This window comes from Trachypithecus francoisi, unplaced genomic scaffold (assembly GCF_009764315.1).
Source record: "Trachypithecus francoisi isolate TF-2019V2 unplaced genomic scaffold, Tfra_2.0 Lachesis_group7, whole genome shotgun sequence".
NCBI classification, from domain to species: Eukaryota; Metazoa; Chordata; class Mammalia; order Primates; family Cercopithecidae; genus Trachypithecus; species Trachypithecus francoisi.
In genome coordinates this window covers 25,200,607-25,225,553 of record NW_022681472.1, presented here as the reverse complement: position 1 = coordinate 25,225,553, position 24,947 = coordinate 25,200,607, and the positions used below count along the sequence as shown (strand labels likewise).

Below are 24,947 nucleotides of genomic sequence, written 5' to 3'. Positions count from 1 at the left end.
TGACCTTGACCTTTTAAAAAAGGTACAAGCAAGTCACTTTGTATATCCATTAACTTTAAATATCCTTCAATTTGGATTTGGTGATATTTCCTGATTCATGCGTGTTACACCACTGAAATGATGCTATGCTCAGTACATAGGAGCAGAGACACATAGTGTTAGTTTGCTCTATCACCGGTTAGGCTAACTTTTATCACTGGGATAAGATAGTACTTACCAGGTTCCTTCATTCTAAAGTTAATAAGTATAATGTAATTATTGATCAATGAGTAATTAAAAAGTACTTTGTGGGGAAATATTTTGAGGCTATGTAAATCCAGTTGACACCCATTATTTGTGGCAGCTATGTGCTATAAAGCCACTGTGAACACTGGATTAGCCTGGACTGAACTTCGCTCTTATGGGAGGTACTGGGTTGGGTTCCTATTACAACATAATCCTCAACCAATCAGTCGATACACGACCTTGCTTCATGTATCTTTCTGTTTAAAGACTCCTTATTTAATATATAGGGTTGATTCATTATCACTGAACTTATTGTCAATTGCACTGTAACTCATGCCTGAAGGAAGCTTATCTAACATAAGTATTTTCTCCGTAAGGCGCATCATGGTCTTTTGCACTTTAGGAACCCTAGACAGCACTGCAGCACAGGGGATTTTAAGCAATGAGATCACCAACAAATGGTACAAAAATGCAAAACATGTGAGACAATGTATTATGGAAAGGACATGAGTTTACAATATGACAGCAGAAATAAGAAAGCAGAGTGTCACCTTGTTCCACCTCAGCTGGGAATGTGTGCATTGGAGGACTCAAATTTTTCTCTGGTCTGCACGTGACTGTGAAAGTGCTGCGAGTGTTAATTTTTGGTGTTACAAATAAATTTTAGCAAGTAGGTGTCTTTGCAAATATGGAATCTGTGAATAATAAACACCGAATATATTTCATTCCTGTTAGACTTTTGCTTACTGGTTTGGCATCTACAGAGGTCAAATTGTCCCAGATTGGGCCATTGAGAATCCTTCAAGCTGTCTTCTGTGTCCTTCTGACATGTCCTCACCATTCTATGAGCACATTTTTGCTTTCTTGTTCAACAAGATTTTCTAGGCTTATCTTGTATTATCTCTGCTCCAGTTGTAAAGTTAGACATTTTTCCAGGGAGCTGTGGTTCCTTTTAGTAGAAGATGGTTTTTAGAAACCAAGAATTGGGTGCCAGGTGGATGCATTCCTACCAGGGTGTCATTACTTCTAAGCCTTGTGAGCAGACAGAGAAGGACCTATATTTATACCCACATACAAACACACACACGGTCTATCATCCATGTGTCTATGTTCATCTAATCTATTTATCTATCTGCCTATCTGAACCGTGAATTCATACCAGTACCTCCTTCCAATCTGATGTAGAATGATCCCCCTTTCCATATTTGTAACTCTCTTCTTTGGCAGTTAGAAAACTGATTTCCATTATTTTCAATGTATTTATAACTTGCTAAGTCTCCTTCGATGTAAAAAAATCAACCAGTCCCACCAACTAAAGGTACAACCGTGGATGCTGTGCTCCCACCTCAACTCCTGGAGGGCTGTAGGCTGAAAGCTCAGCCCCAGTAAAGGAGATTGAGAAAGGTAGAAGAAAGAAGAGAGGAACTTAGAGTCGTTGAAGGTCTGAACTTCTGCTAATTCTTCTTAGATAAGAGCAGATGTTTTTAATAAAAGAAGAGAGAACCATCATGCATGTTTTTACTTACGCTTGAAATTAGAAGGCTATTTTATCAAGCCAAATGGCTACAGAAGAAAAACCCGTTTGATATAACTAGTATTTCTTAAAATAGTCATGTGATAGTATATTAGTTTCTTATTTTAAAAATTTATTTTATATTTTTCCCAGATTTTTAGAATCAACACATTGGCTTTTAATATACTGCTAAAGTTAATTTGAATCTTTAAATGTTGATAGGTAATCTTAACTTTCTAAGTTCTAAATTTTGGATATGACGTTTCAATTTACAGTGTTTACAAGCGGCTGTAGGATGACTTTATGAAGCAGTTTGATTATGTTTTTTCTCTGGTGTGTTTATCCATGTGAAAAAATGAAGCATGCATCTTAATTTTTTTTAATTGTTAATTTAAACTTTAAAAATTAAATTAAAATATAGAACATTAAATTTAGTCTAAATTTTAAAATGATGATAGTGAGCAGTCTTAACTTTCTACGTTTCAAATTCTGATGAATAGGAAGCTATGAATTATAGCTTTAATAAAAGTTCTTGGCTAATTTTAATGAAATGACTCATTATGTTGAAAGAGATAACTGTTCTGAGATGACTATATTGCCAAAAATAATGCAGCTTACCTTTTCTATGAAGATACGTAAAGATTACATAAATGTACATTAATTCACATTCTAGCGTTGTAAAAATACAAAAGTATATACACAATAATCTCCTTTGTTTCCTATTTCCCAATCTTAGTCCCATTCAGAGAACATAAACCCTTAATAATCTGGTGTTATATATTTTTCCCAGATGTTTTAGAATCAACACATTGGCTTTTAATATACTGCTGAACTTAATTTGAATCTTTAACTGTTGATAGGTAATCTTAACTTTCTAAGTTCTAAATCTTGGATATGACATTTTAATTTACAGTGTTTACAACAGGCTGTAGGATGAGTATGATTGAAAAGTATGTATTTGATCATATAAAATACATTGTTTTGATTTGTTTGATTTTTAATTAAATAGAATTACACACATATATGTACATCCATTTTTGCAGCTTGCTTTACAAATTAATACAAATATTTCTTGGAGTTCTTTCATGCCAGTACATACAGCTCTATTTCATTTTTAACTACTGTCTGGTTTTCCATTATATGGCTGTGCCATCTTTTATTTAAACATTTCCCATCGATGGAAATGTAGATCCCCCCCCCTATATTTTTAGTATTATAAACTATGCTCCAGTGAAAATACTTGCACATATATCTTGAAAAATATAGATGGCAGGTTCTGTGAAATAAATGCCTAGACTCAAGGGTGAGGCTTTCCTTTCTTGGAGGCAGCTCAGCAGATGCTAAGCCCCCACCTTTCGGCTCTCCTTTCCCTTTGGAGATCTTTGTTCCCTAATTCCAGTACCTCAGAGTGTCTGACCTCATGGCCTCATTCTTTTAGCTTTTCAAACTGTGACTATTTCCTGTTTCATAATAAGGCTTGACAATCAGAAATACAACATCATATAGATGCCCACAGAAGCGGAATAGCTACATCATAATGTTAGTTGTGAAAAGTGGAAATTGTAATTGAAGGCTGCATTGCAAGCACTTTACATGTCTAGTGGACTTTGAGGTCTTAACAATAAATAACATTGTTTTAATCAATGAAGAAATGCAAATAATTCTAACAGTTTTTGAAATAGGAACTATCAGTTGTATGGGTATGTTTTTAGGTACTTTACTTAATTTCCATATCCTGGTTGAAAGAAAAACACCAAACAAAACAAAATCTATTTAGAGAGGATGGTTTCTAATCATCATCAGATCTTTCTATTTTTTTATTCTTTGGTGGCAAATGTTGCTGAATGGCTATTTCCAGTTCATTTCAAAAACAATTCAGTTTTATTTTGTTTTCCATCCATTGTTTATAACATTCATTTGTCATTTTTGTCATTTTGTAGACCTACCAAGAGCAGCTGTCAGGATCTTAAGCAACATGACATTCCTTTTTGTGAGTTTGTCATACACAGCTGAGAGTGCCATTGTAACTGCTTTCATTACCTTCATTCCCAAGTTCATCGAGTCACAGTTTGGTATCCCAGCCTCCAATGCCAGCATCTACACTGGTAAGGCACTGCCGCTAGGGCTGCTTGAAAACATGATCATTTTGACCATGAAATGGAATGGGTGAAGAGAAAGTTCAATCTAACATCGAAGTGTTAAACTAGTTCATTAACAGCTACCTTTCCCCCCAGATTTTAGGAGGAGGAAATCCTGGAAAGTGTTCTCTTTGATTCAGATTGTATTACCATGTGACACATTTCGCAACTGTGTTTTGGGAAGGGAGAGAATTTTGCATATTTATATTTACATGGTTCTCAGTTTAAAGAAATGAAATAGGCAATGACATTCAAATTTAAATCTAAATAGATCTTTTTATGGGTTGGCATGGGTCTTAAAGTGTTAAAAAAATTGATAACCTGAAATATAGATCTGTTTCATGGTAGCAGGATTTCCCCTTCAGAAATGTGAACAGATTTTATTTGAATTACTGGAGATGTGTGAAGTTAAAAAGGAAATGTATGAATTTTATTTTAGATATTTGATGTCTGGGCAAACTGATTTTTAGGAGACTTTGATGCATATACCCATAGTACTTAGTGTTCAAATCTTCTTTCATAATAAATTGGATGCTTAGAAATGTGGAAACATTAATTCTCAGATATTGGAGAAATTTTCAGTATATTATATCATGTAATATTCTAGATATTTTCTTAGTGGTATCAAAGATGGCTGATTGACCATATCTTCCTAAAGTCATAATTTATTTAATAAGGTGTATTTCAACATTTGAAGTATATTTAAATAGTGTAGAATTATGATAACTTTTCAGGTCACTTACGCTCCTATGAGAATTAGTTCTCCAATTCCACATTCAAATCCAGTAAACTTGAATTATCTGAAAATGAACAGGCATCACTGTAGAAATTGATTTGAAATATTTGGGTAATCACTTTGTGCTCTGCTTCATCTTATATATATAAAGATATACAACATTGGGTTGTGGCTCTAGGATAGCACATGTTTTTATAAAGAACATACTGCTGTGGACTATTGTAATTGTGACTTAAAATATGCTTTTCTCGATCTTGGTTGCAAAAATACATGTTTTCCTATGTTAAGGTAAAATTTCCAGATTATTTTATAGTTTGGTTGTGAGAAAATCTAAACCTTCCATTTGTAGTTTAATTCTTCCACTAACCCTTTGTTGAGCAATGATATTTGGACAGGGAAAGCAAAAGTTGTCTTGTAGTCGGATTCAACGCCACACAGCTGTTAATTGTAGTCTCCAGCATTTCCCAAACTAAGTTTCCATATTCAAAGGTGTTACTGGGAAGACAGTTCATAATAAAATAAATTTGGAACTTGCTGAGTTCAACAAAATATCATAGGATTCTTTACTGCAGGCCCTTTCATTTCCTTTAATATGCATTGTGAAACTCCCAGAAGACGACTCAGACTACAGCCTTTTCCAAAGTCATTTGACCATGAAACCCGATTTTTTTTAGAGGCATCTTTTTCATAAACACAGGTCCCCAGGATACACATAGGGCACATAGGGAAGCCATACTGTGTGCCCCGGTTCCAGACAGACTAGGGAGCAGAGCTGCCTAGATTATCCCATTTCTCTGCAGATGCACCATTTTCACCCCCAGAGTTAGTGGGAGAGTAGTGCAGTGCTGAGCTGGGCAGGCACTAATGCACCTTGAATGCATACTGGCTAAAGCCATCTCTTAGTTACTGGTGGAGGCCAAGGCTAGACAGACAACTTGTGGAAAAACAGAATAAAGGGTTCAGCTGGAGCTGGGGTGTCGGCTGCAGACTTCCACAGTGGTATGGTTGAGGCAGTGGCCACTAAATGGATCCCACTTGGCCAGGGAAGTGCAGGATTGAATAAGGCTAACTCACAGTGTTCATCCCATGGTCCAACGTCAGAATTAAGGAAGCAATATCTCAAAAATGCCATTTCCATTCTGATTTTGTCATCAGCAACTTTTGTTTGTTTGTTTATTTTGATCATAGTCAATGCAGTTTATACAATGTTTGCTATTCTACTTGTTCTGATAAAAAGCTTTTTATTTCCAGGTCGCATATTTTTTTTCTTCATAGACAGGCAACAAATAATAATAGTCAAGCGATATTAAGTTTGATTAAGAGTAGAGGGGGCATGTTAAATTGCAGTAAGATTAAACAGAGATAATTCTTTTTAAAACTCGTCTTGGTTTTTTTCTTCTTCTTTTCATAAATTTTAAGTTCTGGGGTACATGTGCAGGACATGCAGGTTTGTTACATAGGTAAATGTGTGCCATGGTGGTTTGCTGCACCTATTAACCCATCATCTAGGTATTAAGCCCAGCATGCATTAGCTATTTTCCCTGACGCTCTCCTTCTCCCCTCAATCCTACAATAGACCCCAGTGTGTGCTGTTCCCCTCCCTCTATCTATGTGTTCTCATCATTCAGCTCCTACTTATAAGTGAGAACATGTGGTGTTTGGTTTTCTGTTCCTGTGTTAGTTTGCTGAGGATAATGGCTTCAAGTTCCATCCATGTCGCTGCACAGGACATGATCTTGTTCCATTGTATGACTGCATAGAATTCCATGGTATATGTGCACCACATTTTCTTTGTCCAGTCTGTCATGGATGGGCGTTTAAGTTGATTCCTTGTCTTTGCTATTGTAAATAGTGCTGCAATGAACATACGTGTGCATATATCTTTATGATATAATTATTTATATTCCTTTGGGTATATACCCAGTAATGGGATTGCTGGGCCAAATGGTGTTTTTAGTTCTAAGTCTTTGAGGAATCGCCACACTGTCTTCCACAATGGCTGAACTAATTTACAGTTGCACCAACAGTGTAAAAGCATTCCTATTTCTCTACAGCCTTGGCAGCATCTGCTGTTTCTTGACTTTTTAATAATTGCCATCCTGACTGGCATGAGATGGCATCTCACTGTGATTTTGATTTGCGTTTCTCTAATAATCAGTCATTTTGAGCTTTTTTCATGTTTCTTGGCTGCATGTATATCTTCTTTTGAGAAGTGTCTGTTCATGTCCTTTGCCCACTTTTCAATGGGGTTGTTTGTTGTCTTCTTGTAAATTTGTTAAAACTCCTCTTGGTTTTTTGAATTGTTATCAGTTTATTCATTCTTACTCTCTGGGCATAGATTTCATTTTTTAAAGAAATTTTAAAATTTGAGCTCTTTTGTTCTGTGAATCCCTTTTTTTAATGCGTGTAGACTGACATGGGGAATTAAGAAATATATCTGAAAAAGAATTTATCATCGGACAAAGTTTTTGAGTTAAAATTCTCTTTTCACTTAAAAAATTATTTAGGTAAATACCCTGACCTTCATTGCAAATTGTTTGCGTTGTGTTATGGATGGAGAGGAAGCACCAAACACCTATGGAAGGACTGGCCTTCTATTGCTGGCTCGTTCACATTGCCATTGAATGCCAGCTCTATGCACAGTGCTGTGCCTGGTGTGTGGCTGGGGAAATCTAAAGACTCACACCAGGGCCTTAAGTTGCTTACACATCTAAGAGGAGAGAGAAAACTTATGAAATACATTAGAAAAAGCTGTCTGAATAAATTAACAGAAAATTTGGATCACAGAGATTATTTTGGCTGATGAGATAGTGTGTTTGAGTTGCATTTCATGGACAATGGCTTTTAACTAGGTTTTTAAGGGAAAGTAGAATCTGCCCATTTGGAGTTTGGAGAAAAGGTGTTTATTTCCTGTGGAGGACCAGCTTGAGCCAAGGCAAAGCAGCAGGGGAGGATAAAGCTTCCTCTAGTGGCAGAGGAGGGTGGAGGGGAGCGTTTATCCCTAGGTCAGAAATAGAGCTCCAAAGGCAAGCCAGGTGCAGGGTGGGAAGTCTGCTCACAGACCTTCATCTCCCCTTCTCTCATGCCATAATCACTTGAGGATGCTTGTGCCTGGCGGGAGGTGGTGACACCAATGTCTGACGAGGGCATCATCGCAATACCACAGTCAACCCCACTTCACTCCTCTGGTATAGTGTGTTTCCACTAAACAGTGGGTTTGTGTCACAGTGCATTCTCCTTGCTCATGGTGTTTCTGCTGACCCACTTGGGGTCATGTTTATCTCTTGAAACTAGCTAAATATTATGAAGTTGGTATTTTGGAGAAGCCTGAAATGATGGGAAGACCACTTATATTAGTTTGTTCTCACACTGCTATAAAGACGTATCCAAGACTGGGTAATTTATAAAGAACAGTGGTTTAATTGACTCATAGTTCCACATGGCTGGGGAAGCCTCGGGAAACTTACAGTCACAGCGAAAGGATAAGAGGCACGTCTTACATAGTGGCAGGTGAGAGTGAGCAAGAGCAGGAGAAACTGCCTTATAAAACTATCACATCTCGTGAGAACTCTCACCAACATGAGAATAGCATGGGGGGAAACCACCCCCATGATACCATCACCTCCCACCTGGCACCTCCCTTGATACATGGGGATTATGGGGATTACAATTTGAGATGAGATTTGAGTGGGGACACAGGGTCAAACCATATCAACCCTGAAGGAGCAGTTATATAGGGTGCCCTTGGAATCCATTCACTGCCAGTAACTAGTTGCATGACTTTGGTCAAGTCACTTTCCTCCCTAAATTTCAGCAGAAACTGGAGTTTATCTGTAACTTGAGGATAGTCTCTCCCCATCTCTCTCTATGTCAGCATTGTTGTGAGGATCAAATGAAGTAGTGAATAGCGATTTGTTTTGAAGTTTACTTAACTTCAAATAGGTACAACAATACAAATGGAAAAATACAACCTGATCATATCACAGTAAAAAAAAATACTATTTATGATGATAGCACCTTACATCTGAAGTTGTGCACTTTGAATAGGTCTGAGAATAAAATCTCTGTAATAATAATGATGAAAATAAAAACACTGCTGACATGTACTGAGTGTTTACTAAGTTCAAGGCTCTACCTAAGCAATTTTATATGGGTAACATCATTTAATCCATTTAACTAATGCCTATGAAGTAGATATTATTAATTATGCCAGTTTTCCAGATGAGAAAAAAAATGCCCGGAGGGGTTTAAGTAACTTGCTTAAAGGCAAATAGTAAGTGTTAGAACCGGATGCTAGAGTCTTATACTCCTTGGAGTACATACATATTGCTATGTGATTTTTTTGTTTTTTTAGATGGAGTCTCACTCTGTCACCAGGCTGGAGTGCCATGGTGCAATCCTGGCTCACTGCAACCTCCGCCTCTTGGGTTCAAGTGATTCTCCTCCCTCAGCCTCCCAAGTAGCTGGGACTACAGGCATGCGCCACCACACCTAGCTAATTTTTGTATTTTTAGTAGAGATGGGATTTCACCTTGTTGGCCAGGATGGTGTGAATCTCTTGACCTCGTAGTCTGCCTGCCTCAGCTTCCCAAATTGCTGAGATTACAGGCATGAGCCACTGTACTCGGCCTTGCTATGTGATTTTTACTGAAATATTATAATACGTGTCTGCTGTTGTCATCATTTCGATTTAGTCTTTTCACTATTTCCAAAAAGACAATATTCGAAAGGTTTTAGGATTCCACTTCCATCCACTCAGCCATGGCCCACAATGTCTGTTTTCAGAGCACTGTGATCTTTCAGCTTTGCCTTTGCTTGGGCTCTTGCCCTTTGATGTGTAGAATTATAAAGGGTTAGAGCTATTGGTTTGTCTTTACAGGGAAAGGAGCTTAAAATTCCATTTTGTTTTTCACTGTAGAATGATTGAGATACTTATTTCTGTGGTAAAAGAATTAGGTTGGAGTATAATTTAAAAGATTACTGTAATTTTTATTGTTGTCTAAATAACCAAATATTTGCCATCCATCTTCAGCCACTGAATTGGGATTTGGTTGAAGTGATTTACAGCAGTGCCACGGAACTTAAATTGCAGCCTTTGGGAATCACTTCATCTTTAGATGCAAGAGGCATATGAATGGGCTTTGATTTGTTTCATTCTTCTAAGGGCATCAACAGCTTTTATATAATTTTATGAGCAGTTTTTAAAATCCATTTTTGCACTAGTTTTGTAAACATGTACACAGATTTTCTTTTTAATGTTGAGACTAAGCGTTTAAATATAAATAAAGTATTTTAGGTGTAGATGTCCACTATCACCATCCATTTCCAAGGTCAGGTGATGACACGTGGCCCTGAGACGTGTGCTGACACCACTCAAGCATGGTGGCTCTGAGAGAGGAGAAAGGTACTTGCAAGCCAACGTTTTGTAGCAGCTGCTAAAGTCTTCCCACTTATATCATTTTAATTATTATTGAGATGAATAGAAGCTATTAGGAACAAAAAGTGACAATTATAGGCTCTTTGTCTTTTGGGCAGAGAGGTATGTATTAACATCATGCTGAATTACATTTGTTCAGTGCTAATGAGAACTTTTATAAGAGCTTATAGTGGACAAAAAGTCAGAATACTCAGCTTCTCTTTATTTGTCAGTCAACTAATTTAAGGAATGTTTGAGTGTTTACCATGTGGTAGGTTTTTAGCCAGTGCTCTAATGATGGCAGTTAAACACTGTTCAGTTCCTCTTTAATAATGTCTTTACGACTCAGAGGACCCAAAATGACAAGAAACACATTGGCATTTCTTGCAGGAAAGGATACTACACGGCATCAGCGTTAAAGTAAAGATGTATTAGGTTGGTGCAAAAGTAATTGCGGTTTTTGCTTTTGAAAGTAATGACAAAAACTGCAATTACTGGCTGGGTGCGGTAGCTCATGCTTGTAATCCCAGCACTTTGGGTGGCCGAGGTGGCTGGATCACTTGAGGTCAGGAGTTCGAGACCACCCTGGCCAACACGGCGAAACCCCATCTCTACAAAAAATACAAAAGTTAGCCAGGTGTGGTGACACATGCCTGTAATCCCCACTACTCAGGAGGCTGAGAGGCACGAGAATCGCTTGAACCTGGGAGGCAGAGGTTGCGGTGAGCCGAGATCGTGCCACTGCACTCCAGCCTGGGTGATAGTGTGAGACTCCATCTCTAAAAATAAAAAATAAAAAATTGCAATTACTTTTGCACCAACCTAATACTTTGCAGCCACAGGCCATCTCATAACAAGAGGCAGAATCCACTTGTCCCCCTCAGAAGGGAGTGGCAAGATCCACTTCCTCTCTTATACCAGGCACCACGGATGTGTTTGTGCATGGATGACCCAGGAACCATAGAATCCAAAATAGTGTTTTGTCTGAGTCTTATATACTTTTAAACATTTTTTATGTTTTAAAATATTTGAAATACTTGAATATTTTAAATATTTTCTTGGTGCCATAGATTCCTGCTATATAACCAGCCTCAACAGCTGAGCTCTCCAGGGGTCTTAGTGAGACCGGTTACAACAAACATGAAATGAGCATATTTGGAAAAATTGTTTCATCTAAGATTTTAGAGAAGGAAGAAATTACAGAGTTCATGCTCATTTTTGTCAATAAATAACGCTGACAAGCTGGTGCAAACCATCCTCAACCACTTTGGACCCATAGTTATAAGGCAACACTGTTCATGGACATGTTTTGTGCCTTGACTAGGAGTCAGTGCCCTGAAGATACACATTGATGATTAGGCAAGACAGCTCAGGCTAATTCCAGGCCTGTGTAGTTACTCCTCACAGGGACTCCCAGGGCTTTTGCAGTGCATAAGGAGGATGGTGTTTTTCTCTCCAGATCTGTTTTCTAGTCTAGAAAACAATAACTTGAACTGAAAAGAGCTCTATAACTTCTTCCTTCCCTAAAATCTTAGATTAAATAATTTTTCCAAAGCCATGTGTACCAAGTAAGCATTTATTCTTACTTTCCCTATGGAGTTACCTTGTTGTCTTAAAAGGGACTAGTTATTAACCAATTAATCACTCTGGTATTTGTAGTAATGTTGCATCCCCACAAACTCTGGCCATGTCCAGAATCAATATTATCTGTTTCGTTTTGCTGTGGGCAGCCTGATGTAGTACACAGACCTCTCTGAATCCCAGATCTGTGACTTAACTAGATGTATGCTTTTAGCCAAGTTGCTTTCCCACTCAGAATCTCAGTTTCTCATTTGTAAAATGTGAGTGGTCATTCCCCAGGGAGACTGTAAAATATCAAGAAAAATCAACTTCTCTTTTTCTGATATGAAACTGTGCTAAATTTAAATTTCCTTTAGGAAATCTTGTTAGGTTTTCTGATTTTAAAATATATTGTATTGGTCTACTTTACAGTGGTAATTTGAAGGCTTTTTGTTAAATCCCACCTGCTAAGAGAGGTAATACAGTCATATAAAATGGTAAGAAGTGACTATTTTCATCTTAATCATAGGAGTAAAGTAGCGGAAACTTTCTGGGTCAGGAGACAGTAAGAAGGTGTTAGGGAGGGATGTCCATGCTTGCAGCATATTAGGAATCTCTCTCTCACACACACACACGCTCCTTCTCTCTTTGAATTGTTCCAAATCAGTTCACCAAGTGACCAGCTTCTTGTTTGGCCAGTTCCCCCAATGATCGTAATTTCTTATGTGATTCTTTCTCTTTATCTACTAGTTTTCAGAGTAAAAATTTATATTCTAGCAAATTTATACAGTGGCCAAAATTTGTTAAAGTATTATTTACTTATTTTTAGCTGTTTGATGTGCTTTACTCCATGGCAGTCATCATTCTTTCTGATGCTCCAGTTGCCCAATCTTTGACCACTGGGAGCCCCTTAAAGTCAGCACCTGTATCCTTTGGCTCTACCTCAGTAGTCTTTGTGGCTTCTGTCATGACAAAAGGTGACTTACTTACCTTCCACATTTCCTGCCGTAGACCTCGGATCAGTCGTGTATCTGCAAGGAATCTTGGTTTCTTTGACAGGAAAATGGTACTTGGACACCATCATCTGGATACTCGGGGTGCTCATTGCTACAAGATCGTCATTGTTTCTGGGCTTTTTCTAATTAAGAAAAGTCATGAGATTATACAGATATTTGCACTTCAAAGGTTAATATTACAAGTTATTACTTTTTGATTTTATATTTTAATCCCTTTTGTTTAATGATAAAATCTTTTTTCTAATGACTTTAACATGATTATTTTATTCAAGTGTATGTGTGTTTGTATGTATGTATAATAATTTCAAATCAATTCTCAGTATTATTACCAACTGTAAACCGTAAGACATGTAGCACAGAGGTTAACTGTAAAATACTAAATACAGCTTTAGACTTTTGCAGTTTATTTTATTCAAAGGCAATTTCTTACTATGGATGTGCAAAATACTGTTCTGAAGTTACTTGAAGTAATTCTTCTCTGTTTGGTTATGTCTGATATGTTGTGATGTTTATTTGTTTTAATTTGTTTTGAGTTTTTAATTTTGGAGTTGCTTTTGTTTGATTTTAAAGTTAAATTTGTATTTAAAATTATATAAAACATTTATTTGGTTTGAAGGTCAAAACTATAAACAAATTACTTCCGTTCCAGTTTCTTCCAATTCTCTTCCTCCCTCTATAGGAAGCCATTTAAAACATTAGTTTATCCTTTTTAAATTTCTTTTTGAATACATAAGTAAATACATCTATTACATATGCAATATATATAATATATAGTCAGTATTTTACACTGGTGTTTTTCACCTTTCTTTCCATAGGTTGGCATGCCATATGCCCTGTTCTGTACCCTACAGTCTAGAGACCTTGCTCATTTCTGGATAGCTGCACACTACTCTGTTGTGTGAAGTCTATTCAGTCCCCTAATGATTGGCGTTTCGTTGTTTCCATTCTTCTGCTATAACATGATAGTGATAGGCATAAGTCACTTCATACCAAATAACCCATTTGTCTAATACATTATACCTGTTCCTTTTAAACTATCTGATTGCCCAGCATATAGTTTGTCTTTGCACTGGCAGAGAAGCTGATTCCAGAAAGGGAAAGGAGACTGAGAGGCTGTGAAAGTTTTTGTCACATAATACTCAGGCCTCATCCTTCCCACGCTCTTTCCTGCCCGAGATTTACCATTTACCTTCAGATTCTTATAAAGATCCAAAGAATTAATCTTTGTGAAAATACTTTAAAAAGCCTATACAGCTTTTGGGAATCCAAAGCAAATTGGCGTCTTTCCTTCAGTGGAGCCTGTGCTATGATGGTAAAAGCAGGTGAGCTTTATTAGGCCTCCGCTCCGAGCCGGGCATGGTGTTAGCGAGGCACCTTCTGTGCATGCTTTGCAGTCTTCACCACAATACTGCAGTGGGAGGGAGTCCTTCTCTCTCCAGTGAAGAGTTGATGAAAATGAGGCACGCAGATCAATTTTTGCAAGAAACACACCTCGCAATCCATTATAGGTCCATAGTATACAGATTGAACTGGTCCTCAGAGAAGCTGCTTACAATTTGGAATTTTTGTTGTGCCAATTTTTTCTTCTCCAAATTTCACATATTAGGCAAGACATACAGCATACAAGTTAAGAGAGTCAGTTCAGGAGACAGATAGATCTTGTTGAAATTCTTACTCTGTTTTTTCATCCGGCTATCCCTTCACCCATTCATCCATCTATCCACTCACCCACCCACCCATCCATGCACAACTATTTATAAAGCTTTTGCTATGGGCCTGGCACTATGCACAGGGAAGCCATATGAGAACACAGAGGGGTCCCACCTTCAAGGCCTCCCAGTCTAGTGAAACTTGTAGGCTGCCTGTGACCTTGGATGAACTTATCATCCTCTATGGGTAGCAAAGGCTCTGAGGATTAAATTAGAGAATGTATGTTGTGGGCTTCACACAGTGCCTGGAAAGTAGCTATTAGAAATAAATGTACTGCTCACTTTATATGATCTTCCAGGAAGAGGAATCTAAGGCAGAAGAGTAAATGCAGGACTTAGGAATGTGGAAAACATTCATAAGAAAGATAATCTGGAGGGAATGAATTTTAAGAGGAAGAAAAAAAAGTGTGGCTAATAGGAGGTAGAGGCTGGGCATGGTTGCTCATGCCTGTAATCCCAGCACTTTGAGAGGCCAAGGCGGGCAGATCACTTGTGGTCAGGAGTTTGAGATCAGCCTGCCCAACATGACAAAACCCAATTCTCTACTAAAAATACAAAAGTTAGCTGGGTGTGGTGGCACACACCTGTAATCCCAGCTACTCAGGAGACTGAAGTGGGAGGATCGCTTGTACCCAAAAGGCAGAGGATGCAGTGAGCTGAGATCACACCACTGCGCCTCCAGCCTGGGCAACACAGTGAGACTCCATCCCCACAAAAAAAAAAAAAAGAGAGAAAAGAAAAAAATGGGAGGTGGGAAAATGAAAGAGAAAGCAAGAGACTTGATACTGAAGTGAAAGGCTGTGGGATAATCTCATCTGAACTGAAGGAAGCTAGGAGATGTAATATCAATGATAAAAATACAATTGCTTTAAACATGTATCAGCTGAATCAGTGTAGAGTCAGAGTCAAATGTTTATATCTCTGATTTATTTACTCTACATTTATTTTTCCAATATAAATGGCTACTTTTCACAACTCTTAGTGGGAGAAAAGAAATTTTAAGTGTTTTAAATTTTATATATTTGGGCACAGTGCAGGAAAATGTCTGTTGACTAAATCTCTCAATTAACTAAAATGTTTTTTGCTTCACTCATCTTTGATGATTAATAGCACAGTCCGTATAGCTGGGATTTGTTTCCCAAGCACATGTGTGCACGCTCACACTGAAAAACAAAGACAAACATGACCTACTTATGAGGATATATTCTGGGCTCTGAAGACATTCATCTCGGTGCTCTCCACATTACCACATCTATGGTCACAGCCCCACGGTGTTCTGAATAGCCCAGAGCCCCTTGAGAGCCTGAATCATACAAAATATTATATGTTGTTCACAGAGCAAGATTTATTTGTGAATAAAAGTCCTGTTGAGAAAGATTAGAGAGCTATTCAAAATGACTGAAAACCCAGAGGAAACACCGAAGTGTCAGGAGCAGACGTAGGAGTGTTTCTGCTACTGAGTGCATCTTATCCTTTGTTCAATCAGCAAAGATATGCCCAATAGATCTGATGAAGGAATGAATGAAAACTTTCATCTTCCTGACCCTTAGGGTCTGCATCTCTGCAATGCGGACTTGAATTAGACAACATTTCACTAAAGGGCAACTAACAAACATCCCACCATCCCCCACGACTTACAAAATCCTCTGATTTTTTTGAGTGGCTTCTTTTTCTAGGCATTCAATTTAATCACTATCTTACCACTTTACTTTGGATCTATACCTTTTCCTGGAAGTTAAAATTTCTTTTGTATATACATACATACATATATACACGCATACATACATATATACACGCATACATACATCTTCATTCTTTTTCTCCCTTGGTACATGAGATGGAACTGAGGTTGAATTGCTTCACTTTTTGCCTTTCTGGGGGTACTTTACGAAATAAGGTAGCTCGATGGTTAAATTTCTGCTTTTAAGAACCCAGGGCAGGGCGCGATGGCTCACGCCTGTAATCCCAGCACGTTGGGAGGCCGAGGCGGGCGAATCACGAGGTCAGGAGATCGAGACCATCCTGGCTAACACACTGAAACCCCGTCTCTACTAAAAATACAAAAAATTAGCCGGGCGTGGTGGTGCCTGCCTGTAGTCCCAGCTACTCGGGAGGCTGAGGCAGGAGAATGGTGTGAACCCAGGAGGCGGAGCTTGCAGTGAGCCGAGATGGTGCCACTGAACTCCAGCCTGGGCGACAAAGCGAGACTCCATCTCAAAAAAAAAAAAAAAAAAAAAAAAGAACCCAGGAACTTCTTTTTTTTTAATTTTATTTTTTGGAGAGGGAGTCTCACTCTGTCGCCCAGGCCGGAGTGCAGTGGCTGGATCTCAGCTCACTGCAAGCTCCGCCTCCCGGGTTTACGTCATTCTCCTGCCTCAGCCTGTCGAGTAGCTGGCACTACAGGCGCCCGCCATCTCTCCCGGCTAGATTTTTGTATTTTTTAGTAGAGATGGGGTTTCACCGTGTTAGCCAGGATGGTCTTGATCTTCTGACCTCGTGATCCGCCCGTCTCGGCCTCCCAAAGTGCTGGGATTACAGGCTTGAGCCACCGTGCCCGGCCCCCAGGAACTTCTTGCTGGGCATGTTAGCAGGCCCATACCCTGCTAAAGAGAGTAATCCCTACCTGCTCTGTACTGGACCGATATGCTGTAGGGAAAAGGTTGTGGGTTTTGGCATCGGGAGTTCTTGGTTCAAGATCTGCTTCTGCCCCCTTACCAGCTGTGTAGCCTTGAGTGAGTTAACTAATTTGGCCTCAGTTTTACTGGCTGTGAAATGCTATAATTGTATCCATTTTAGAGGGCTTTTGAATTTTTAAAAATTAAAAATTACTTAAGTATAAAGAACAACACAAATATTAATCATTAATGAGAATGACCCTGGCTTTTCTCCCTATTCATCAAATAAACCATCCTCCACATAAAGGACAGGAGAACCAGGATTATTATTGAAAAAGGTGAGGGAAGTGGAAAAGTAAGAGACAGGGTAGATAATTAATAAAGACACAGGCGCGAATTCAAGCATCCATGGCCTCACAGGTAGTGGCACACTGCGGGTAGTGACAAACTGTTTTGACTCCCAGCTCATGCTGCCACCTCTTATTTCCCCAGAGATGCTTTCTGTTTACTCATAAAGATCACATCCTGAGATAATGAATATCCTGGCCCTTAAATACGGCCAGGATAGTTATTACCACACAGGCAGGAAATACCTTACTCTTTTTTCTAAAGAATGAAACATGTGCTTAGACATTATTAGAAGTTGAAGTAATGTCCTTTTGCTGAACCATCTCACAACGGACCTCAGCAAATTAGCTTTGCTGCCAGGCTCAGCTTCCTGGTGTGGCATCTTTCCATTGTCCAGAAGGGAGAACTTGGGTTTATTTGGATATGTTACTGTTAGACTGATTAGATTTCAGGCTAATAGTTAATTTTTTTCGGGTCATTATACTGAAATTCTTCTCCTATCTCTATTTGCAATAAAGATGAATATAATTTATGTTGGATTTTTGATTAAAGTGGATATTTAGAAACATAGGTGCACACTTCTCTTATTACCTATGCAAGGGACAATTTGTGTATGCTCATTTTATATAGAGTAGCTCAGTGATATTATTATTCAGTATTATTCAGTGATATTCAGTAGTTCAGAAGACATTATTTAGCAATATCTTCCTTAAATTTGTTTGAAATAGGTACTGTATAAATACCAAATCCTTTTGAAAATGTAAAAAATTGTATAGGTATTTATATATTAAATGCAAAAATTGAATGCTTATATATTGCAGTATTCCTTTAGTCAATTAGCATATACTGCTGTTTCTAAAAAGCATACTGGGCCGGGCATGGTGGCTCATGCCTGTAATGCCAGCACTTTGGAAGGCTGAGGCGGGCAGATCACCTGAGATCAAGAGTTCAAGACCAGCCTGGCCAACATGGGGAAACCTCATCTCTACTAAAAATACAAAAAATTAGCTGGATATGGTGGTACACACCTGTAGCCTCAGCTACTCAGGATTCTGAGACAGCAGAATCACTTGAACCCAGGAGGCAGAGGTTGCGGTGAGCCGAGATTGCACCATTGCACCCAATCCTGGGTGACAGATTAAAACTCAGTGTTCCAAAAAAAAAAAAAAAAAAAAAAAGCATACTAAAATTGTTGTTAAACAAATGAGCGCCTATCCTATTTCTTAGGGAAAAAACTTCAAGGAAAGAGATTTTACAACTCTTCTTAGCTTCCTTTTCTATTAGTTAATAAACCTGGTCATGTTTGTGAAGTATGAACCTTTTCCTCTCACCTCGAATTTTTTCCTCTCACCTCAAATTTTTTTCTTTGACGATAAAAAAGGATAAGTGAATTTTGATTTTGAGAAAGATGTTAACTTGGGGTGGGCATGGTGGCTCATGTTTGTAACCCTAGCACTTTGGGAGGCCAAGACTGGATGATAGCTTGAGCCCAGGAGTTTGAGCCTGGGCAACGTAGTGAGACCTCATCTCTACAAAAAATAAAAAAGAATTAGCTGGGCATGGGGGTTTGTGCCTGTGGTCCCAGCTACTCAGGAGGCTGAGGTGAGAGGATTGCTTGACCCCAAAAGGCAGAGGTTGCAGTGAGCCGAGATCGCACCACTGCACTCCAACCTGGGTGACAGAGTGAGACCTTGTCTCAAAAAATAAGATAAAAAAAAAAAAAGAAATGTGTTTAATTTGTATTCAAACATTCATCAGGCACAACATTAAAATTATTAACAAAAACTACCTTATAGACAGAACAAAAAATAGTTTTAATGTTACACAAAACAAATACAGCTTTACAAATATGACTTCAATATAGCTGAAAATGAAAGTTCTGCTCTTGTGCTATACTTTTCATGTTGTGGTCAACATAAAATCTAGATTCTTCAGTAAGTTTATTTTGTTGTGTCTTATACTAATGTGAGTAAACTTAAAATGCCAATAATTGGCCAAAGAATATATATTTACTATAGTCTCATATATTGTGGCTAAATTATGGATCAAGAATAGTCACTCACTGCCTCATCTCTGTATCAGTCAAATTCACTGATGTGTATGTATGTTCCTACATGTGTATGTATACATTCACACACAATACGTACATGCATACACAAATATTCACACATACACATCATGCATGTGTTAACAAATCTCATCAATTTGTCTTGAAGATTTGAGTTTGTTTTAGGAGACAGTGTAACTAACTGAAAAAATGAGTAGAAGTTAAGAGACTAGGTTTCAGTTTTAGAAGGAACAATGGCCCTGGAACGTAGGCAACAGACTTCTCATGTCAGACCTGAAAGAGCTCTGCCTTTGAAATCAGATTTTTGCCCTGTCTTTGTTTTGTTTGCTTTGTGATCTTGGGCAAGGTGTGTCATTCATGTATCTTAGTTTCCTTATACAAAAAATGGGAATAAATAATAATCCATAAGATTAGATAATATTAAGTGTAAGTAGTTCAAGACTTGAAGTACTCCACACATTTATTATGATTATTACATTGCCATTTCATTTTCTCAGTCTGTTTTATCTGTAAAAGCAGATAATACTTGTTTATAGAGCTGTTATATTGATCAATTAAATAATTGATGTGAATGTGCTTTGAAAAAGTCGTAAGGGCTTATTTCCCTCCCTGAGTTTAGGTTGTTGTTGGTAATCTTGGTTAAAGTTGAAGTCAGCTCACTCTAACATAAACACATTTATTATTTTATTTTATTGTATTTATTTGTTTGATTTTTGAGATAGAGTCTCGCTCTGTCACCCAGGCTGCAGAGCAGTGGTAGATCTTGGCTCACTGCAACCTCCACCTCCCAGCCTCAGGCGATTCTCCTGCCTCAGCCTCCCAAGTAGCTGGGACTATAGGTATGTGCCATTATGCCTGGCTAGTTTTTGTATTTTTAGTACAGATGAGGTTTCATTATGTGGGCTAGGCTAGTCTTGAACTCCTGACCTGAGATGATCTGCCTGCCTCAGCCTCTCAAAGTTCTGGGATTACAGGCATAAGCTATCATGCCTGGCTTATAAATACATTTCATCTTTTAATCATAGCTCTTATTTTTTTGGTGTGTACCTCAGGATTGAAGACAATAAGGGGTAAACCCTTTGAAAGGAATTTTGAGTTTCCAGCTGTTTTAGGTGGAAAATTAGTCTAAAACATCTTCCTTTCTGAAATAAATAGGATTTGAAAGAATTGATCCTAAGGCAAGTTTCTATAAATAAAAATATTTTTTCTTCATTTTTAGGATAAAAGTGAGCACCCATTCCTTAAAAAGTGAAGTGGCTTAAATGACTGAAAAGATCTCACAAAGAAAATAACAAACATTTGTAATTTAAATGTATGTTTATGGGAGCACTAGCCTCATATAAATCTAGAAAAAGCATTGGATTTAGAATCAGAAAACAGTCTAGGCCTTTCTCTGGCATTAATTAGCCAATGATCCGAGGTGAATCACTCATCTTTCCAGAGTCTCACTTTTATTTTATCATCTTTAACACAAGGGAGTTAAATACATGATCTCTGGGCTCCTGTGTTAATTTAGGATTATATACTTTTGGAGAATATCAGAGATGCAAAGGAACAGAGGCTTGAACAAAAGAGATCTTTAGTTCTCTGTCACATAAAATTCTGAACATAGCTCAGGGCTGGTGTAGGGACTGTAATCACCCATAGTGCTTCCAATTTCTTCTCCATTACAGACTCCTGTCATCATAGTCCAAAGTGGCAGTCCAGTCATTATGTCAGCATTTCAAGTAGCAAAATGGAAGGAGGAAGGAGGAAGAGCAGGGATTTACTACTTTTGCTTGCATCACATTGGCCAGAACTTGCCACATGGCCACACCTACTTGCAAGGGAGGCTGGGAAATGTAGTCTATTCCAAGTAGCCATAAGCCAAGCTGTTACTCTAGAATAGGGATCTTGGGCCAGTTAGCCTGCTTCCTGCTTTTGTAAAGAAAACTTTATTGGAACCCAATCATGCTCATTTGTCTGCACATGTCCATGACACTACAATAACAGAGGTGACTAGTGTAATAGACACTGTGGGGCTCACAAATTGGAAAATACTTACTATCTAGCCATTAATAGAAAAACTTGTCAACTCTTGCTTTAGGAAAAAGAAGAGTAGTCATTGGAGAGTAAGCAGCAATCTCCGCTCTAGCGCCCTTCCAAATTCTATGATTCTGTGATAACACACAAATGAATAAATAAAAAGCACAAACACTTTATTTCATATGATGTAGTAATAATTTTAAAAATGTTAGTAAATACTAAAATGTGAAGTTTTCTCTTGTTTCAATGGGTCGAAACTTGAGTTGTGCCTATTACATTGTCCTGTTTTTATTCTGTTTCCTGATTTTATATGGCCGCTCTCGGTTCCCATCTAATTATCTAAGATGTTAGCTACTCTCCTGCAACTTTGAGTACAAAAATATTAATATTTTATTTGGCATGTGCCTTGCATAGCCTTCATTTTGGTGAAAATAAAAATGTGAAAAGATTCAGGGCTACCTTTGGTCCTAGTGAAGACTTCCTAGTATAATATCTGGGGTTATTGGTGAACCAGTGACCATCACACCATGAAAGAAGTCCATGCTTGTCAGTGGGAGGTACATTACAGTCATAGTTGCTACACTGCATTTTCATCCTTTGCTGGCTCACATGTATCTTTGGGGTTAAATTTTAAATATTTATTGCATTTACTTCTCATAGCTTTTCAAGTTATATTGTTGTCTTCCAAAGATAAGTTTTATTTGAAAATATATGATTTTATTATTAAAAACCAAGAATAAATAAGATCTGAGCAATAAGGGGAAATGATTAGATGATTTGCTGAGAGATTTAGAGATGAGTCTAATAAAATTTAAATTTTTGTAGGCACACAGGAACCATGTCATCTGTTTCCTTTCTAGTAGTTTCTACCCAATTATTGCGGGAAATTAAGGCATTGGAGAGACTGAATGGAGTGCAGGAAAGTGTTTATTTAATGTGTACACTGGCTCAGCAGACATGTGTCCTGAAAGTCTGAGCCCAGAATAAAGAAAACGAGTTTAAGCATTTTGAGGCGGGCACTACGTGAAGCAGGAAGCTGGCTTACAGAAGCGAGAACAAAGGCTGCTGTGACACTTTTGCAACATGTCTTATATGTCTGGGAAAACTCAGTTTGCAGGTTATGCTTCTCTGTCTTGTGACCTTGCAGCTGTGCAGGGAAGAAACGAACAGGAATTTATGGATCCTACAAAATATGAGGAGGGTAGATATGGTTAATGTTTCTTGGGAGAGACAGTTAGTACTCTCTTCTAACTTTACTTTGTAGGGGGTGCTACTTAAATTCTTTTTAGCCTTGGTTAATACTGCAGTTCATTCTATGAGCTATTGTTATTTCTCTTACTATTATTATAATCTTTACTATTATTACTTATGGCATTATTCTGTTATTTTCTTAATTTCCTATTTCACAATGACTAGTTTCTATAAGGTTGATTAGTTAATGGATTTCTGAAACCTAAGTTCTCATAGACAGTAGGATTGATGTTCTCCACAAATGCTCCGACCATTAGATTCCTAGAGTATGTTTGCGTTTGTAAAACTTATTTTGTGGATTTCATTATCTGGTGGAATTGTACATGTCTTTTTGAAACAAACAAACAAAATCTTCAGGTTAAAAGTGCAGTATTTAGCATACCGGTTAAGATTTTCAACCTATCTGTCACTGTCTTGTCCAAAGTTCTTATTTTTTTCTGGCTTAAGCTATCTTATTCAGAGAGCAAGGTGAACTGATTAATTTTTGAAGTTTCTTCTTGTTACAAAATGTTCTGATTTTTATTATCCCAGACTCCTGGTAAACTTTCTTTAATGAATAAATGGGGACAGTGTACAACTGGAGTATTTAATCCCCCAAATGCTGGTTCATGTTCCTCCTTCAGGTTTTTGTTTAAATGGCCCCTTGTCAATGAGACTTTACCCAGGATCCCTCAGTTAAAAATGCAACTCCTCTCCCTACTCCTCATTTTCCTTACTCCGCTGAGCATTTTTCTCTTTAGTATTTATTACCTTCTAACATTCTGTACAATTTGCTTAATTATTGGTTTGTCTGTTTCCCACGTTAGATTGTAAACTCAATCTGAGCAGGAATTTTAGTCACTTTTATTCCCTATTTGTCTCCAGAGTTTAGAACAGGCCCTGGCACAGAGTGGTTGCTCAATACATGTTTTCTGTTAAATTAAATATAAACTTTAAAAATCACATATTTTTGTAAGTTTTCTGAAAGTTGTTTTTAAAAACATGTTTGTAAATAACCCAAAAATGAATTTTAGCTCAACTGCCATTTAAGTAATTGAAGATTAAAAACACAATGGGATAAGGAGCATCTATGGAAAAACCACAGCTAACATCATACTTAATGGTGACAGACTGAATTGTTTCTCCTTAAGATCAGGAACAAGGAAAAGATATCTACTCTTGCTACTTCTATTCTTTGTTATACTGGAGATTAGGCCCAGGGCAGTTAAGGAAGAAAATGAAATAAAAGGCATTCAGATAGGAAAGGAGGAAGTAAAAGTATTTCTATTTACAGATTATGTGATCTTCTATAGAGAAAATCTTAAGGAATATATCATAAAAACTATTAGAACTAATGAGTATGTTCAACAAGATTGCAAGATCTTACAAGATCAATATACAAAAATCTATTATATTTCTATACACTAGCATTGAATCAAAAATCAAATTAAGGAAACAATTTCATTTACATTAGCATCAAACAAATGAGCTATTTAGGAGTAGATTTAACAAAAGAAATGTAAAACTTATCTTCTGAAAACCACAAAACATTGCTTAAAAGTAAAAGAAAATGTTAGTCAAAAGATACAAAATTTCAGTTATGTAGAAGGAATAAAGTCAAAAGATCTACTGTACAACATGGTGACTATAGTTAATAACAATGCAGTGCATTCCTGAAAATTGCTAAAAGAGTAGATTTTGTGTGTTCTCACTGTAAAAAAAAAAACTACTTGAAGTAATGTATATTTTAATTAGCTCAATTTAGCTGTCCACAATGTATCCTCATTTCAAAATGATATGTTGTACCTGATAAATGTATACAGTTTTTATTTATCAATTAAAAATTAAATGTTAAAAGATTAAGGAAAATGTAAATAAATGAAAAGACATTGCATATTGATGGATTGGAAGACTTAGTATTATTAGGATGTCAATATTTCCTAAATTGATCTATCTGCAGATTCAATACAATGCCCATCAAAATTCCAACTGGCTTCTTTACAAAAATTGGCAAGCTGCTTCTAAAATTCAGATAGAAATATAAGGTACTGAGTATAGCCAAAACAATCTTGACAAAGAACAAAGTTGGAGGACCCATAGTTCCTAATTTCAAAACTTACTGAAAATAACAGTAATCAAGACAGTATGGTATAGGATTAAAGAAGATAAAAACATCAGTGAAACAGAATGAGTGCCAAGGCTATTCAATGAGGAGCAAATAGTCTTTTCAACAAATGGTGCTAGGACAACTGAATAGCCGCGTGCAAAAGAATGAAGTTGGACCCCTACCTCGTACCACATACAAAAAGCAACTGAAAATAAACCAAAAGCCTTAATGTAAGAGCTAA

The 24,947-nt window shown here is 37.4% G+C and overlaps 1 protein-coding gene across 4 annotated transcripts in view; it reads left to right on the top strand.

Moving 5' to 3' along the window:
* The window catches only part of SLCO5A1 (solute carrier organic anion transporter family member 5A1), a 163,980-nt gene that overhangs the window by 88,505 nt on the left and 50,528 nt on the right, over positions 1–24,947 (top strand). For 3 of the 4 annotated variants that reach the window (XM_033202417.1, XM_033202418.1, XM_033202420.1), the window contains one exon: positions 3,679–3,843. The exons of the other annotated variant lie outside the window; for it this stretch is intronic. In XM_033202417.1, the coding sequence (XP_033058308.1) occupies positions 3,679–3,843 (165 nt within the window). The remainder of the gene's footprint in view (positions 1–3,678; positions 3,844–24,947) is intronic. 4 annotated transcript variants of the gene reach the window in all.